This window comes from Oncorhynchus keta, chromosome 24 (assembly GCF_023373465.1).
Source record: "Oncorhynchus keta strain PuntledgeMale-10-30-2019 chromosome 24, Oket_V2, whole genome shotgun sequence".
In the NCBI taxonomy this organism is placed as follows: Eukaryota; Metazoa; Chordata; class Actinopteri; order Salmoniformes; family Salmonidae; genus Oncorhynchus; species Oncorhynchus keta.
Genome location: NC_068444.1, coordinates 19,427,893 through 19,443,021, shown reverse-complemented (window position 1 = coordinate 19,443,021; position 15,129 = coordinate 19,427,893). Strand labels below are relative to the sequence as shown.

General features: G+C 45.1%; 1 protein-coding gene across 3 annotated transcripts; it reads left to right on the top strand.

The window, feature by feature from the left end:
* Positions 1–288: 288 nt before the first annotated feature.
* On the top strand, positions 289–14,695 carry LOC118370846 (endoplasmic reticulum lectin 1-like). 3 transcript variants are annotated; one of them, XM_035756034.2, is made up of 13 exons: positions 289–592; positions 1,292–1,396; positions 1,620–1,700; positions 6,548–6,625; positions 6,746–6,871; positions 7,080–7,303; positions 8,644–8,794; positions 8,946–9,107; positions 9,805–9,864; positions 11,109–11,233; positions 11,526–11,603; positions 13,445–13,520; positions 13,639–14,695. In XM_035756034.2, exons 2-13 carry the CDS (start codon positions 1,334–1,336, stop codon positions 13,708–13,710), a joined length of 1,296 nt encoding a protein of 431 aa, XP_035611927.1. In that variant the 5' UTR covers positions 289–592; positions 1,292–1,333; the 3' UTR covers positions 13,711–14,695. The 3 variants fall into 3 exon arrangements, with proteins under 3 accessions (XP_035611927.1, XP_035611924.1, XP_035611926.1); XM_035756031.2 differs by lacking the exon at positions 289–592 and adding an exon at positions 610–968; XM_035756033.2 differs by lacking the exon at positions 289–592 and adding an exon at positions 611–968 and having other exon boundaries at positions 6,749–6,871.
* Positions 14,696–15,129: the final 434 nt, after the last annotated feature.

Here is a 15,129-nt window from a genome sequence, read left to right as displayed (position 1 = left end):
TGATGGCCTAGAAACAGTGGGTTAACTGCCTTGTTCAGGAGCGGAACAACAGATTTTTACCTTGTCAGCTCAGGGATTCAACACTCTGGCTACCTGCCGCCCCAAAAATGAGATCATGGATAAAAACCAAAATATTTGTCAAACAGAAATCACCAGAATATGGCCCTCGATGGTTACTGGAAAGGAGCATCACATTTATAGCGTGCACGTTCAACACCCTGTGAAGTTAATTCATCATAATTTACTTAATATGTATCCTGAAGAACGGCATGGTTTCCCGAGTCATCGTGGGAGGAACACATACCATATTATCGCGTGACTCCAAGTTTGTTTCGATATGATGTTTATTATATCAGTATTTGCTCATAAAGTCGTTTCCACCGCCATTTCTCGCATAATACATTTTACCCACACAATGTCGAAACAACAAATTATATGTAACATGTTTTACAATTTACCGAAACTTCCTGTTTCCGTTACAACGGTCGTGACATGTTTGTTGTATACGGTATGACTTTACACGCATGGAAACGTGGTTAGTGAAGCCGATATGTCAAATGTGCTTCAAACTGAACTATAACCACACAACTGGGTAATATATTTGGACTTACTTTTCAGTAAACGCTAACACGGATGTACCGGAAATACACGTGGCAAGCGACGAGCTATTTCCTGGTTGCTGTGTTGACAAACGAAAGAGACAGCCAGATGGATTCATAATTGTACAATTTTCCGGAAACTAAACCAGTTTTATCGGTGGTTAGCTATCTTAAGCATTGACAGGCACCATAGAAGGTAGTTAGCGAACCAGCCTTGCAGAGGCAATGGACCGGACTAGGCTGCTGTTCGTGTTGTTCGGGGGTTTGTCTGAGTTGTGTTGTCATGTGTCGGCTAACAGAGGGGGATCTCCTTCGTTTACTGATGAAATCCCATTCAAAATCAACTGGCCCGGGGACGAATTCACCTTGGTGTGTGTGTGTGTGTGTGTGTGTGTGTGTGTGTGTGTGTGTTAAATCATGGCTTTTTAAAAGAAAATGATTTATTGACAAACGTTTGTTTTAAATGGTGATACAGCATGTTAAGCCTACCTAGCTAGGTATTCCTTGTTATGGCTGTTGACATATGATTGTCAATGAAAAGCTGATAATACATAGTCTCTGTCATTGCGTGTTATGACTCCTGTAAAGGGTTGCACCTCCATCTTCATTTACAATCTGAGATGATGTAGCCAGTAAACATGCATGCTTTCAGTACAGTATTATTAACTGACCCAAAATATGTCCTTCCATAGCCAACCTCCGGTGCCCTCTACAAAGATGATGACTTTGTCATCATGACAACAACAGAGAAGGAGAAATACAAATGTCTCCTGCCTTCCTTGTCAAATGGAGACGACGTGAGTATAAAGATTAGACTAGCCAGATAAAGAATTATGTTTGGCTCCTTTTTTCAATTATTGCTTCTCACTTATCCTCCTCTCCTGGTCTCCCCCCCCCTCCTCCTTCTCACCGTGTCTCTCTCTCTCTCTTGCCGTCTCGCCTCTCCATCTCTCTCTTGCTGTCTCTCCTTTCTCTCTATCTCCCCTATGTCTCTCTTCTCCCTCTATTTCTATCTCTCAGGATGATGTCAAGGCATACGCTGGTCCCACTCCAGGTGATCTACTGGACCCACTGTTCAAACAGAGCAGCTGCTCCTACAGAGTGAGAACCGCCCAGTTTCACTTTTACTTCTGTCTAAATATAGGCTATCTTGAGTACCACTGCAATACTAGCAACACCAATGTCATGGGTTTAACCCCCTTAGGTAGTGTTGCACGGTACAATGGTAATATCACTGTACCAAAAGGTCATGATAGTTATGATACCAACATTTTAGCGTACCGTTTCATATGATACTACCAAGTTTTTCGGCTGACTCCTGTTATAAAATGTTTATGAAATCAGTATTGTTCATAAATTAAGTTGAATTTAAGCAACAGCCATTAGTATGCACTGGTCCAATGATATCCACACCATTTCATGTGCATATCACGCGTGGCAGCTGTAATCAACCAGCCTCATCCCCTACCAGCCCTCACTCACCTGCTTCTCTCAGCATCCCCTACCAGCCCTCACTCACCTGCTTCTCTCAGCATCCCCTACCAGCCCTCACTCACCTGCTTCTCTCAGCATCCCCTACCAGCCCTCACTCACCTGCTTCTCTCAGCATCCCCTACCAGCCCTCACTCACCTGCTTCTCTCAGCATCCCCTACCAGCCCTCACTCACCTGCTTCTCTCAGCATCCCCTACCAGCCCTCACTCACCTGCTTCTCTCAGCATCCCCTACCAGCCCTCACTCACCTGCTTCTCTCAACATCCCCTACCAGCCCTCACTCACCTGCTTCTCTCAGCATCCCCTACCAGCCCTCACTCACCTGCTTCTCTCAGCATCCCCTACCAGCCCTCACTCACCTGCTTCTCTCAGCATCCCCTACCAGCCCTCACTCACCTGCTTCTCTCAGCATCCCCTACCAGCTCTCACTCACCTGCTTCTCTCAGCATCCCCTCTTAGCCCTCACTCACTTGCTTCTCTCAACATCCCCTACCAGCCCTCACTCACCTGCTTCTATCAGCATCCCCTACCAGCCCTCACTCACCTGCTTCTCTCAGCATCCCCTACCAGCCCTCACTCACCTGCTTCTCTCAACATCCCCTACCAGCCCTCACTCACATGCTTCTCTCTGTGTGCGTCTATTCCTCCATCAGTTTTTAAAATATAATTTAGCAGTGATGGCGAGCGGGATTGCAGACCCTGATGAGTCTTCTGCAGAGCGAGCAAAGTTGATACATTGTATAATTTCATCGCCTGTTATAAACATGGGCAGAGGCCAGTCTGAGGAGACTGCAAGTCACTCTGAGTGCCAGAAAGATAAAATTGAGCAGAGCTTCATGACAGCCATGCTTACAGCTTTACAGCAGAGAAAACGGCTTGTCTCTAGCCTAAACATTTGAAAATACAGTATATGATCCATATTACCAATATACCTTTTTTATTTTTAATCGTGATTTGTGCTCATTTGATATAATTTCACAATCCATGTCACAGGCTGTTTTGAACTAATCCCTGGTCGCTTATTATTGGTTTGATAACAAACAACGTTCAGTCATGTTACCTTGCTCGCTAACAACCCGGTAAATTGACAGTAGGTTTAGGCAAATTCAATTGGCACAGGAACAAAGAAAACAAGTCTGCTACTCATGAGATGTGCTTCAGAGGTAGGATTCATGTAGGACTAATTGAAACCTAAACTATATCATAAATTCAATCTCTTTCTGGTGATCCTTGAAATCTGTTTGGTGCCTAACATTTTAAAAGTTGGTAGCAGTGTGTGTTTGTGGGACTGAGTGAGAGGTGTGTTTGTGTGTGTGTGTGTGTGTGTGTGTGTGTGTGTGTGTGTTTTATAAGAGGGAGAGAGACAGTGTGTGTGTGAGGAAGGGAGGGAGGTAGGTATGTGTCTGTGTTAACTGAAGAGTAAAGGTTTCATGCAGTGTTTTCCCTTACTGCCACAATGACATGCAGATCATTATGCATGTATACTCCTCCCTCCCATTCCTCCAGCCAAATCACAGCTAGGCATTTGAAAATATGAGCAAATCGGCCATTCTATTATACGCTGAACCGTGTGAAGTCAGTGTGTTGTATTGAGTAGAAGTGTGAATTTCAGTGATAGGTTTTTTGCGTAGCAAATGCGCAGAACATTTAGAAAATGGGGGAAAACATCTGGTGGACACTAGGCCTCTGAATGGTTTCCCCCTTGGTATCGGGACACTAGGCCACTCTGAATGGTTTCCCCCTTGGTATCGGGACACTAGGCCACTCTGAATGGTTTCAAATCAAATCAAATTTTATTTGTCACATACACATGGTTAGCAGATGTTAATGCAAGTGTAGCGAAATGCTTGTGCTTCTAGTTCCGACAATGCAGTGATAACCAACAAGTAATCTAACTAACAATTCCAAAACTACTGTCTTATACACAGTGTAAGGGGATAAAGAATATGTACATAAGGATATATGAATGAGTGATGGTACAGGGCAGCATACAGTAGATGGTATCGAGTACAGTATATACATATGAGATGAGTATGTAGACAAAGTGTAAGGGGATAAAGAATATGTACATAAGGATATATGAGTGATGGTACAGGGCAGCATACAGTAGATGGTATCGAGTACAGTATATACATATGAGATGAGTATGTAGACAAAGTAAACAAAGTGGCCTAGTTAAAGTGGCTAGTGATACATGTATTACATAAGGATGCAGTCGATGATATAGAGTACAGTATATACGTATGCATATGAGATGAATAATGTAGGGTAAGTAACATTATATAAGGTAGCATTGTTTAAAGTGGCTAGTGATATATTTACATCATTTCCCATCAATTCCCATTATTAAAGTGGCTGGAGTTGGGTCGGTGTCAATGACAGTGTGTTGGCAGCAGCCACTCAATGTTAGTGGTGGCTGTTTAACAGTCTGATGGCCTTGAGATAGAAGCTGTTTTTCAGTCTCTCGGTCCCAGCTTTGATGCACCTGTACTGACCTCGCCTTCTGGATGATAGCGGGGTGAACAGGCAGTGGCTCGGGTGGTTGATGTCCTTGATGATCTTTATGGTCTTCCTGTAACATCGGGTGGTGTAGGTGTCCTGGAGGGCAGGTAGTTTGCCCCCGGTGATGCGTTGTGCAGACCTCACTACCCTCTGGAGAGCCTTACGGTTGAGGGCGGAGCAGTTGCCGTACCAGGCGGTGATACAGCCCGTCAGGATGCTCTCGATTGTGCATCTGTAGAAGTTTGTGAGTGCTTTTGGTGACAAGCCGAATTTCTTCAGCCTCCTGAGGTTGAAGAGGCGCTGCTGCGCCTTCTTCACGACGCTGTCAGTGTGAGTGGACCAATTCAGTTTGTCTGTGATGTGTATGCCGAGGAACTTAAAACTTGCTACCCTCTCCACTACTGTTCCCTCTGCTGTTTCCTGAAGTCCACAATCATCTCCTTAGTTTTGTTGACGTTGAGTGTGAGGTTATTTTCCTGACACCACACTCCGAGGGCCCTCACCTCCTCCCTGTAGGCCGTCTCGTCGTTGTTGGTAATCAAGCCTACCACTGTTGTGTCGTCCGCAAACTTGATGATTGAGTTGGAGGCGTGCGTGGCCACGCAGTCGTGGGTGAACAGGGAGTACAGGAGAGGGCTCAGAACGCACCCTTGTGGGGCCCCCGTGTTGAGGATCAGCGGGGAGGAGATGTTGTTGCCTACCCTCACCACCTGGGGGCGGCCCGTCAGGAAGTCCAGTACCCAGTTGCACAGGGCGGGGTCGAGATCCAGGGTCTCGAGCTTGATGACGAGCTTGGAGGGTATCGGGATACTAGGCCACTCTGAATGGTTTCCCCCTTGGTATCGGGATACTAGGCCACTCTGAATGGTTTCCCCCTTGGTATCGGGACACTAGGCCACTCTGAATGGTTTCCCCCTTGGTATCGGGATACTAGGCCACTCTGAATGGTTTCCCCCTTGGTATCGGGACACTAGGCCTCTGAATGGTTTCCCCCTTGGTATCGGGACACTAGGCCACTGAATGGTTTCCCCCTTGGTAATGGTTTCCCCCTTGGTATCGGGATACTAGGCCACTCTGAATGGTTTCCCCACTAGGCCTCTGAATGGTTTCCCCCTTGGTATCGGGACACTAGGCCACTGAATGGTTTCCCCCTTGGTAATACTAGGCCTTTGAATGGTTTCCCCACTAGGCCACTGAATGGTTTCCCCCTTGGTATCGGGATACTAGGCCAATGGTTTCCCCCCTTGGTATCGGAATGAATGGTTTCCCCGGGATACTAGGCCTCTGAATGGTTTCCCCCTTGGTATCGGAATACTAGGCCTCTGAATGGTTTCCCCCTTGGTATCGGGATACTAGGCCTCTGAATGGTTTCCCCCTTGGTATCGGGATACTAGGCCACTCTGAATGGTTTCCCCCTTGGTATCGGGACACTAGGCCTCTGAATGGTTTCCCCCTTGGTATCGGGATACTAGGCCACTCTGAATGGTTTCCCCCTTGGTATCGGGATACTAGGCCACTCTGAATGGTTTCCCCTAGGCCTCTGAATGGTTTCCCCCTTGGTATCGGCCTCTGGGTTTCCCCCTTGGTATCGGGATACTAGGCCTCTGAATGGTTTCCCCCTTGGTATCGGGACACTAGGCCTCTGAATGGTTTCCCCCTTGGTATCGGGATACTAGGCCTCTGAATGGTTTCCCCCTTGGTATCGGGACACTAGGCCTCTGAATGGTTTCCCCCTTGGTATCGGGATACTAGGCCTCTGAATGGTTTCCCCCTTGGTATCGGGATACTAGGCCTCTGAATGGTTTCCCCCTTGGTATCGGGATACTAGGCATCATATCAGTAGTAACGTTTTGGCATCGTGACAACACTACCCTTAATGTACTCACTGTGCTGTCAGTCACTTTGGATAGGCTAACCACTCTCTTCTGGCATGTGTTGTGGTGTTAATTGTAGATCGAGTCATACTGGACGTATGAGGTGTGTCATGGGAAGCATGTGAGACAATACCATGAAGAGAAGGAGACGGGACAGGTCCGTGGGAAATGATTACTTTCACCATAGTTAAATTGTCTACCATTTAAGTATGTTGCAACACATAGAAAAAAAGCAATCAATGTGAAAGGTGAAATGATTTTTCTCTGTTTTATCTAGCAGATCAAACTTCAGGAGTACGTCTTGGGAAGCATGACCAAGAAGACTGAGTCTTCAACCACTTCAGGAACAGAGACTGCAGAGAAAGTTGAGGAGACGAAACCTAAGTCAGAACCGGAGAAAGAGGTTTGTTGTTTGACAGCGACCAGTTTGGCTCATATACATTTGAAAAAACACCTGATAAGACTTCTTTGAATCTTTTGTCTTATTTTTGTTTAATTTCTCTTTCTAATCATTGGTCTCTACCTTACTTGCTGTGATCTGGTTAGTCTATCTACCTAAGTTGAATACACAGATTATCTCTGTTAAAAGACACAAATATAAATGTCTTTAGGTTCCCACTAAGAACGTGGAGGGCCAGCTCGCTCCATATTACCCGGTGTTGATGGGCCACGGGACGGCCTGCATCCTGAAACAGAACACGCCTCGCTCCACCAACGTGCTGTATGTCTGCCACCCCGAAGCAAAGCATGAGATCCTCTCTATTGCTGAGGTCACTACCTGCGAGTACGAAGTAGTGGTGCTGACCCATCTGATCTGTGCACACCCCAAATACAGGTGTGTATGAGGGACACACCCCAAGTACAGGTGTGTGTGTGTGTGTATGAGGTGCACACCCCAAGTACAGGTGTGTGTGTGTGTGTGTGTGTGTGTGTGTGTGTGTGTGTGTGTGTGTGTGTGTGTGTGTGTGTGTGTGTGTGTGTGAGGTACACACCCCAAGTACAGGTGTGTGTGTGTTTGTGTATGAGGTACACACCCCAAGTACAGGTGTGTGTATGAGGTACACACCCCAAGTACAGGTTTGTGTGTGTGTGTATGAGGTACACACCCCAAGTACAGGTGTGTGTGTGTGTGTGTGTGTGTGTTTGTGTATGAGGTACACACCCCAAGTACAGGTGTGTGTATGAGGTACACACCCCAAGTACAGGTGTGTGTGTGTGTGTATGAGGTGCACACCCCAAGTACAGGTGTGTGTGTGAGTATGAGGTACACACCCCAAGTACAGGTGTGTGTGTGAGTATGAGGTACACACCCCAAGTACAGGTGTGTGTATGAGGTACACACCCCAAGTACAGGTGTGTGTGTGTGTGTGAGGTGCACACCCCAAGTACAGGTGTGTGTGTGTGTGTGTGTGTGTGTATGAGGTGCACACCCCAAGTACAGGTGTGTGTGTATGAGGTACACACCCCAAGTACAGGTGTGTGTGTGTGTGTGTGTGTGTGTGTGTGTGTGTGTGTGTGTGTGTGTGTGTGTGCGTGTGTGTGTGTGTGTGTGTGTGTGTGTGTGTGTGTGTGTGTGTGTGTGTGTGTATGAGGTACACACCCCAAGTACAGGTGTGTGTGTGTGTATGAGGTACACACCCCAAGTACAGGTGTGTGTGTGTGTATGAGGTACACACCCCAAGTACAGGTGTGTGTGTGTGTATATGAGGTGCACACCCCAAGTACAGGTGTGTGTGTGTGTATATGAGGTACACACCCCAAGTACAGGTAGCAGCAGATCTACCCAATCAGTTTCCCTTGTTTGATCTATTTCAGAACTCGCACAGCTGATTTAACTCATTTACAGAATGACATAGTGAATAGTCTCATAGTTAGTATAAGTTAAGGCAGTGGTTTTCAAACTTTTGGACCCCATGTTTTCCACCAGAAGTTCTGGGGAACCCGTTTATGTTCGCAATAATTTCTCGAGACCCCAATATGACAACCTTAAAATCTGTATATTTAGTTGCATCAACAAATAACCTCAAATGTAGTACATTTTCTTATCAAAAATTAAAATAAACCAAAAAATAATTGTGCTCAATTTTTTTAGTTATAATTCTTTCTCAAAATGTTAGTATATTGTCCCATGTTTGAGATGTAATGGAGTCATATCTTTATCCCATGGTGTATTAGGTTCAAGTCGTCCCCAGTGAATGCCATCTTTTGCCAGGCCCTGTCTGGTTCTCCCCTGCAGCCTCACAGTCTCTCTCAGATGAACCGAGAGCAGGAACAGCTACTGAAACCTCCCTTCACTGCTCCTACTGCTCCAGAGATGGAGAGAGAGGTGAGGGGGAGATGAAACTGGTGGAAGATGGGAAGTGGTAGTGGAAGACTAGTAGGTCGCACCATGGTAAAGCGTTTTGCATTCCTCCCTACTCTACTGAACAAGACTCAGGTTTAGAAGCCAACCACCTCCCCTCCCTTTTTTTCTCCAGGAAGAGAGTATGTCCCCGGTGAGAGAGGAGGCCTTCTCTACCCATAAGCCCCTGGTGGTGGGCGGGCAGACTCATATTACAGTGGGAACCACCCACATCTCCCGCCTGACGGACGAGCAGCTGATCAAAGAGTTCCTGAGTGGCTCCTACTGTCTCCATGGGGTTAGTATGAGGCATGCTGATTGGCTGGCTGTTGAAGAAGACACCTACTCATTGGCTACAGTTCCATATTGGCTACTGCTCATTCGCTGCTGTTGTTTATTCAATTCAATTGAATAGAACGTTATTGTTCCCTGATGTATTACATTATACATACCAAAATACTTTTATCTCCCTCACCAACTTTAAACATCTGCTATCTGAGCAGCTAACCGATCGCTGCAGCTGTACATAGTCCATCGGTAAATAGCCCACCCAATTTACCTACCTCATCCCCATACTGTTTTTATTCATTTACTTTTCTGCTCTTTTGCACACCAGTATCTCTACCTGCACATGGCCATCTGATCATTTATCACTCCAGTGTTAATCTGCTAAATTGTAATTATTCGCCTACCTCCTCATGCCTTTTGCACACAATGTATATACTCAATTGTTTTCTACTGTGTTATTGACTTGTTTATTGTTTACTCCATGTGTAACTCTGTGTTGTTGTCTGTTCACACTGCTATGCTTTATCTTGGCCAGGTCACAGTTGTAAATGAGAACTTGTTCTCAACTAGCCTACCTGGTTAAATAAAGGTGAAATAAAAAAAGGGGAACTGACAGAGGAGGTTAGAAGAGGTGCTCAAGTAACACACACCTCTTCTGTAGCTCATACTGTAGCATCTGTCTGATGTCTGGAATCTGTGTGTTCCAGGGAGTGGGATGGTGGAAGTATGAGTTCTGCTATGGGAAGCATGTGCATCAGTACCATGAGGTAAGGGTTCTCTATTGTGTATCAAACTTATGGAAACAACATTTTGACTCCATTCCATTGATTCCATCCCAGCCCTTACAATGAGCCTGTACTCCTTCACATGGAGTTGATTGTGGCCTGTGGAATGTTGTTCCACTCCTCTTCAATGGATGTGCGAAGTCCTTGATATTGAAGGGAGCTGGAACACTGTCATACACGGTGATCCAGAGCATCCCAAACATACTCAATGGGTGACATGTCTGGTGAGTATGCAGGCAATGGAGGAACTGGGACATTTTCAGCTTCCAGGAATTGTGTACAGATCCTTGCGACATGGGGCCGTGCATTATCATGCTGAAACATGAGGTGATGATGGCAGATTAATGGTACGACAATGGGCCTCAGGATCTCGTCACGGTATCTCTGTGCATTCAAATTGCCATCAATAAAATTCAATTTTGTTCGATGTCCGTAGCTCATAACATAACACCATGGGGCACTCTGTTCACAACGTTGACATCCGCAAATTGCTCACCCACACGACGCCATCTGCCCGGTACAGTTGAAACCAGGATTCATCCATGAAGAGATCTCTTCTCCAGCGTGCCAGTGGTCATCCAAGGTGAGCAGTAACCCACTGAAGTCAGTTGTGACACTGAACTGCAGTCAGGTCAAGCCCCTGGTGAGGATGGCGAGCACGCAGATGAGCTTCCCTGAGATGGTTTCTGACAGGTTGTGCAAACCGGGTGGCTGGTCTCAGCTGATCCTGCAGGTGAAGAAGCTGGATGTTGAGGTCCTGGACTGGCGTGGTTACACGTGGTCTGTGAGGCCGGTTGGACACACTGCCAAATTCTTTAAAAAAGTGATGTTGGGGGTTGCTTATGGTAGAGAAATTAATCAACTGCACACTTCCTCAAAACTTGACACATCTGTGGCATTTTGTTGTGTGTGACAACTGTACATTTTAGTGTGGCTTTTTACTGTCCCCAACACAAGGTGCACCTGTGTATTGATCATGCTATTTAATCAGCTTCTTGATATGCCACACCTGTCAGGTGGATGGATTATCTTGGCGAAGGAGGAATGATCACTAATAGAGATGTAAACAAATTTGTGCACATTTGAGAGAAATAAGCTTTTTGGGCTCATGGAACATTTTTGGGATCTTTTATTTCAGTTCATGAAACATGGGATTAACACTTGCGTTTTATATTTTTGTTCAGTATAATATAGGACGGTTGATTGATGTATGTGTTCTCTCCCAGGATAAGGAGCAAGGGAAGAACATGGTGGTAGTGGGCAATTGGAACACTGAGGAACACCTGGAGTGGGCCCAGAAGAACGTGGCCCGGTCCTACCAGCTCAAAAACGATGGGGTGCAGAAAGTCAAGTATGTCAGCCAGCTCTACAATCAATTTATTAAAAGATCACACTGATCTGCAGGATGTTGATAATGAATGCACCACTATTTTAGAAATGGGGCATTAGAGGCTGGTGTCTGGGACAAAGGTTAAGCCTACCTCTGGACTGAAAAGCGTGCTCGATGGAGAATATTGATTGAAAGGGCCTTTTAATTCAGCAATAGAATTCACCTGTTTCCAGGAAACCTAAACATGTTTAATGAGAATAACACATTTGTGATTGATAATGAGGATTTCATGGTTGTACTTTCTTCTCCCCAGACTGGTGTCTCACTTCTACGGCCACGGGGATGTGTGTGACATGACGGGGAAACCCAGACAGGTCATCGTCAAGCTCAAGTGGGTCATCATTAGAGTGTCATCATCAGAGTGTTTCCACTCTCTACCTGAGAGAGGCCTGGTCTAGTATTGACACACTTAAAGCTGCAACGTAATTTTTTGGGGCGACCTGACCAAATTCACATAAAAATCTAAGTTCTAGATCTGTCATTCTCATTGAAAGCGGGATATTTATTCTATGTGTATATTTCTATGCTTTCCCGTCTAAAAGTTTTTATTGCGTCTTTTTACTTTCAGCTTTGTACACCAGATTCAAACAGCTGAAAATAAAAGATGTTTGGTTATGGAAAATATATTTCACAGCGGTTTAGATGGTACAATGATTCTCTACACTATACTTGCTTGTTTTGTCACAAACTAAAATTAGAACTATTAGAATTTTAGCAAACAGGAAATGGCAAAGTGATTGCTGCATAGTGCATCTTCAATATACACTACATGTATATTGTGGACACCTGCTCATCGAACATCTCATTCAAAAGTCATGGGGATTAATATGGAGTTGGAACATTACTGCAGGGACTTGCTTCCATTCAGCCACGAGCATTAGTGAGGTCGGTCACTGATGTTGGGCAATTAGGCATGGCTCGAAGTGGACGTTCCAATTAATCCCAAAGGTGTTGGATGGGTTTGAGGTCAGGGCTCTGTGCAGGTCAGTCAAGTTCTTCCACACTGATCTCGGCAAACAATTTCTGTATAGACCTCGCTTTGTGCACTGTTATACTGAAACAGGAAAGGGCCTTCCCCAAACTGTTGCCACAACGTTGGAAGCACCGAATCGTCTAGAATGTCATTGTATGCTGTAGTGTTAAGATTTCCTTTCACTGGAAATAAGGGGCCCAGCCCGAACCATGAAAAACAGCCCCAGACCATTATTCCTCCTCCACCAAACTTTAGTTGGCACTATGCTTTGGGCGCAGGTAGCGTTCTCCTGGCATCCGCCAAACCCAGATTAGTTCGTCAGACTGCCAGATAGTGAAGCGTCATTTATCACTCCAGAGAGTTTCCACTGCTCCAGAGTCCAATGGCTGCAAGATTTACACCACTCCAGCCGACACTTGTCATTGCGATCGTAGGCTTGTCCATGACTGCTCAGTCATGGAAACCCATTTCATGAAGCTTCCAACGAACAGTGCTTGTGCTGACGTTGCTCGGTAGTGAGTGTTTTAACGGAGGACAGACAATGTTTTTGCGTTTCAGCTGTCCTGTTCTATGAGCTTGTGTGTCCTACCACTTATTGGATGAGCTGTTGTTGCTCCTAGATGTTTCCATTTCATAATAACAGCACTTACAGTTGACCTGGGCAGCTCTAGCAGGGTAGAAATTTGAAGAACTGACTTGTTGGAAAGGTGGCAACCTATGACGGTGCCACAGTGACTCACTGAGCTCTTCAGTAAGGCCATTCTACTGGCAATATTTGTCTATGGAGATTGCATGGCTGCTTGCTCAATTTCATATCCCGGTTAGCAACGGGTGCGGCTGAAATAGCCAAATACACTAATTTGAAGGGGTGTCCACATACTTTTATATATGACATTTAGCAGACGCTTTTATCCAAAGCAACTTAGTCATGCATTTTACGTACGTACGGGTGGTTGCGGGAATCAAACCCACTATCCTGGCATTGCAAGCACCATGCTCTACCAACTGAGCTACAGAGGACCACTTCCCCATTGGAATGACATGCGGAGCTTAAAAGCTCATCAGATAGAAATGTATGGTGTAGAACAGGGAATCTTGTCAGCTCTACTGATTTATATTTCTATCTGCAACTTTCAGAATGTTTCACATCACTGAATACATCGCGAGTCTCTGATTCAAGTCTTTTTCCTCTGCCTCAGGTGTAAGGAGTCTGAGTCTCCCCATGCCGTCACTGTGTACATGCTGGAGCCTCAGACCTGTCAGTACGTCCTTGGGGTAAGACTGCATAGTCGCATCGTCTTCTGGTTCAACACTTGAACACATTGTTGCAGATTTCCGATGTATTCACTACACATGGCAAATAAACTCAACCCTGTTATTTTTTCTCAATCAGGTTGAGTCTCCAGTCATATGCCAGATCCTGGACACAGCTGATGAGAAAGGCCTTCTATCTGTCTCCAGCTAACAGAACAGGAGGCCAGAGAGACGAAGAAGAGGAGGGATGAGCAGAGGGGAATAAGAAGCGCAGCAGAAAAGGACATGGATTTAGTTGGCATAAAACGGACAACAGACGAATGGCCAAGACCCATGGCACTGCTCAGGAGGTTCAGACAGACATGGAGAAAGTGTTGATCCTGGAACGGCCCCTGGAAGCCAGGACCACAGTCCCTCGCTAATGCCCTGGCTTATACCTCCTCTATGGACTGTACCAGACCCATTCTGCTTAAAAAGCCTTATGATAAAAGCATGGAAATCCTATTCTAAATGGGACAGAGACTCACAGAATGTGACCCTGCTCACTCCACAAGGCAGTGGATCTATGGCCTGGACTTCATATCTTCCTTGTATGCTTTATCTTCAGCACATTAGTTCTAGTGTCTTTTCTGGCCATATGCCAGGACAGAGAACCACCAATCATTCAGATAACCTCATCAGGAGAACCAGTTTCCATGTTGTAGTTGGTTTTATTGTCAACATTCTAAATTAGCGTAATTTATTTCAGATTGATGCTTGTCCGTGACCATTTGGTTTTGTAGATATCTTTGAGCAAGGTCAGTTTGCGTTTTAAAATGTGCAGACAAACTAACTGCGGGTATAGTAAGATTGGGGTTCTGGTGTCATGGTTGGTATCAATTCCATTTCAATTCAGTCGATTCAGGAAGTAAACTGAAATTCCAAATGCTACAGTATTTCCTCATTCAAAAGCAATGATTTGAATTTGCCAGTTTACTTCCTGAATTGACCCTGACCATGGTTGTTATGTTACAGGGTGAGTGAGACTAACTTAACTTGATGTGAATTCAAATCCCCCGATGTAATTGACAAGTTCTGATGAACATTTGTTAGGTTCTAAATCTGGTGTGTTCTATGGTTAAAATGAGTTAATGATTGATAATCATACTGTCTGGGAGAGCTAGTCACAATATAATAAAGCTCTTGTTTAACTAGCATTCAGTTTGAACCATTATACACTTAGTAAAAGGCCAACTGAACAGAATTCTGTTTGATCACCGGTAGCTTATTTGATACCACAGACTTAGACAACTCATCTTTGCATCTGTCCCATTATGGTCGTCAGAGCATGGGCAGCGCCATTAACGCTCTTTATTTTGAAGTGGTCCAAGTAGAGCGCTCTATGGATAGACACTGTCAAATGACAAAAGCTTGAGATGCAGGTTGATTAGCTGACCACCAGAGGGCTCTGATATTTTCCTTCAAAAAAGGTGCTGTTCACCTTTATGGATCTTCAATTTGACCTGAAAAATCAAGAGTAATTCCATAACGCCTGCTGCTAATTGTCTAGCCTTAAATCTTGAGGAATTGATATGATTATTTACATTATACAACGTAATATAACACTATAAAATGAAGAATTTCTAATATA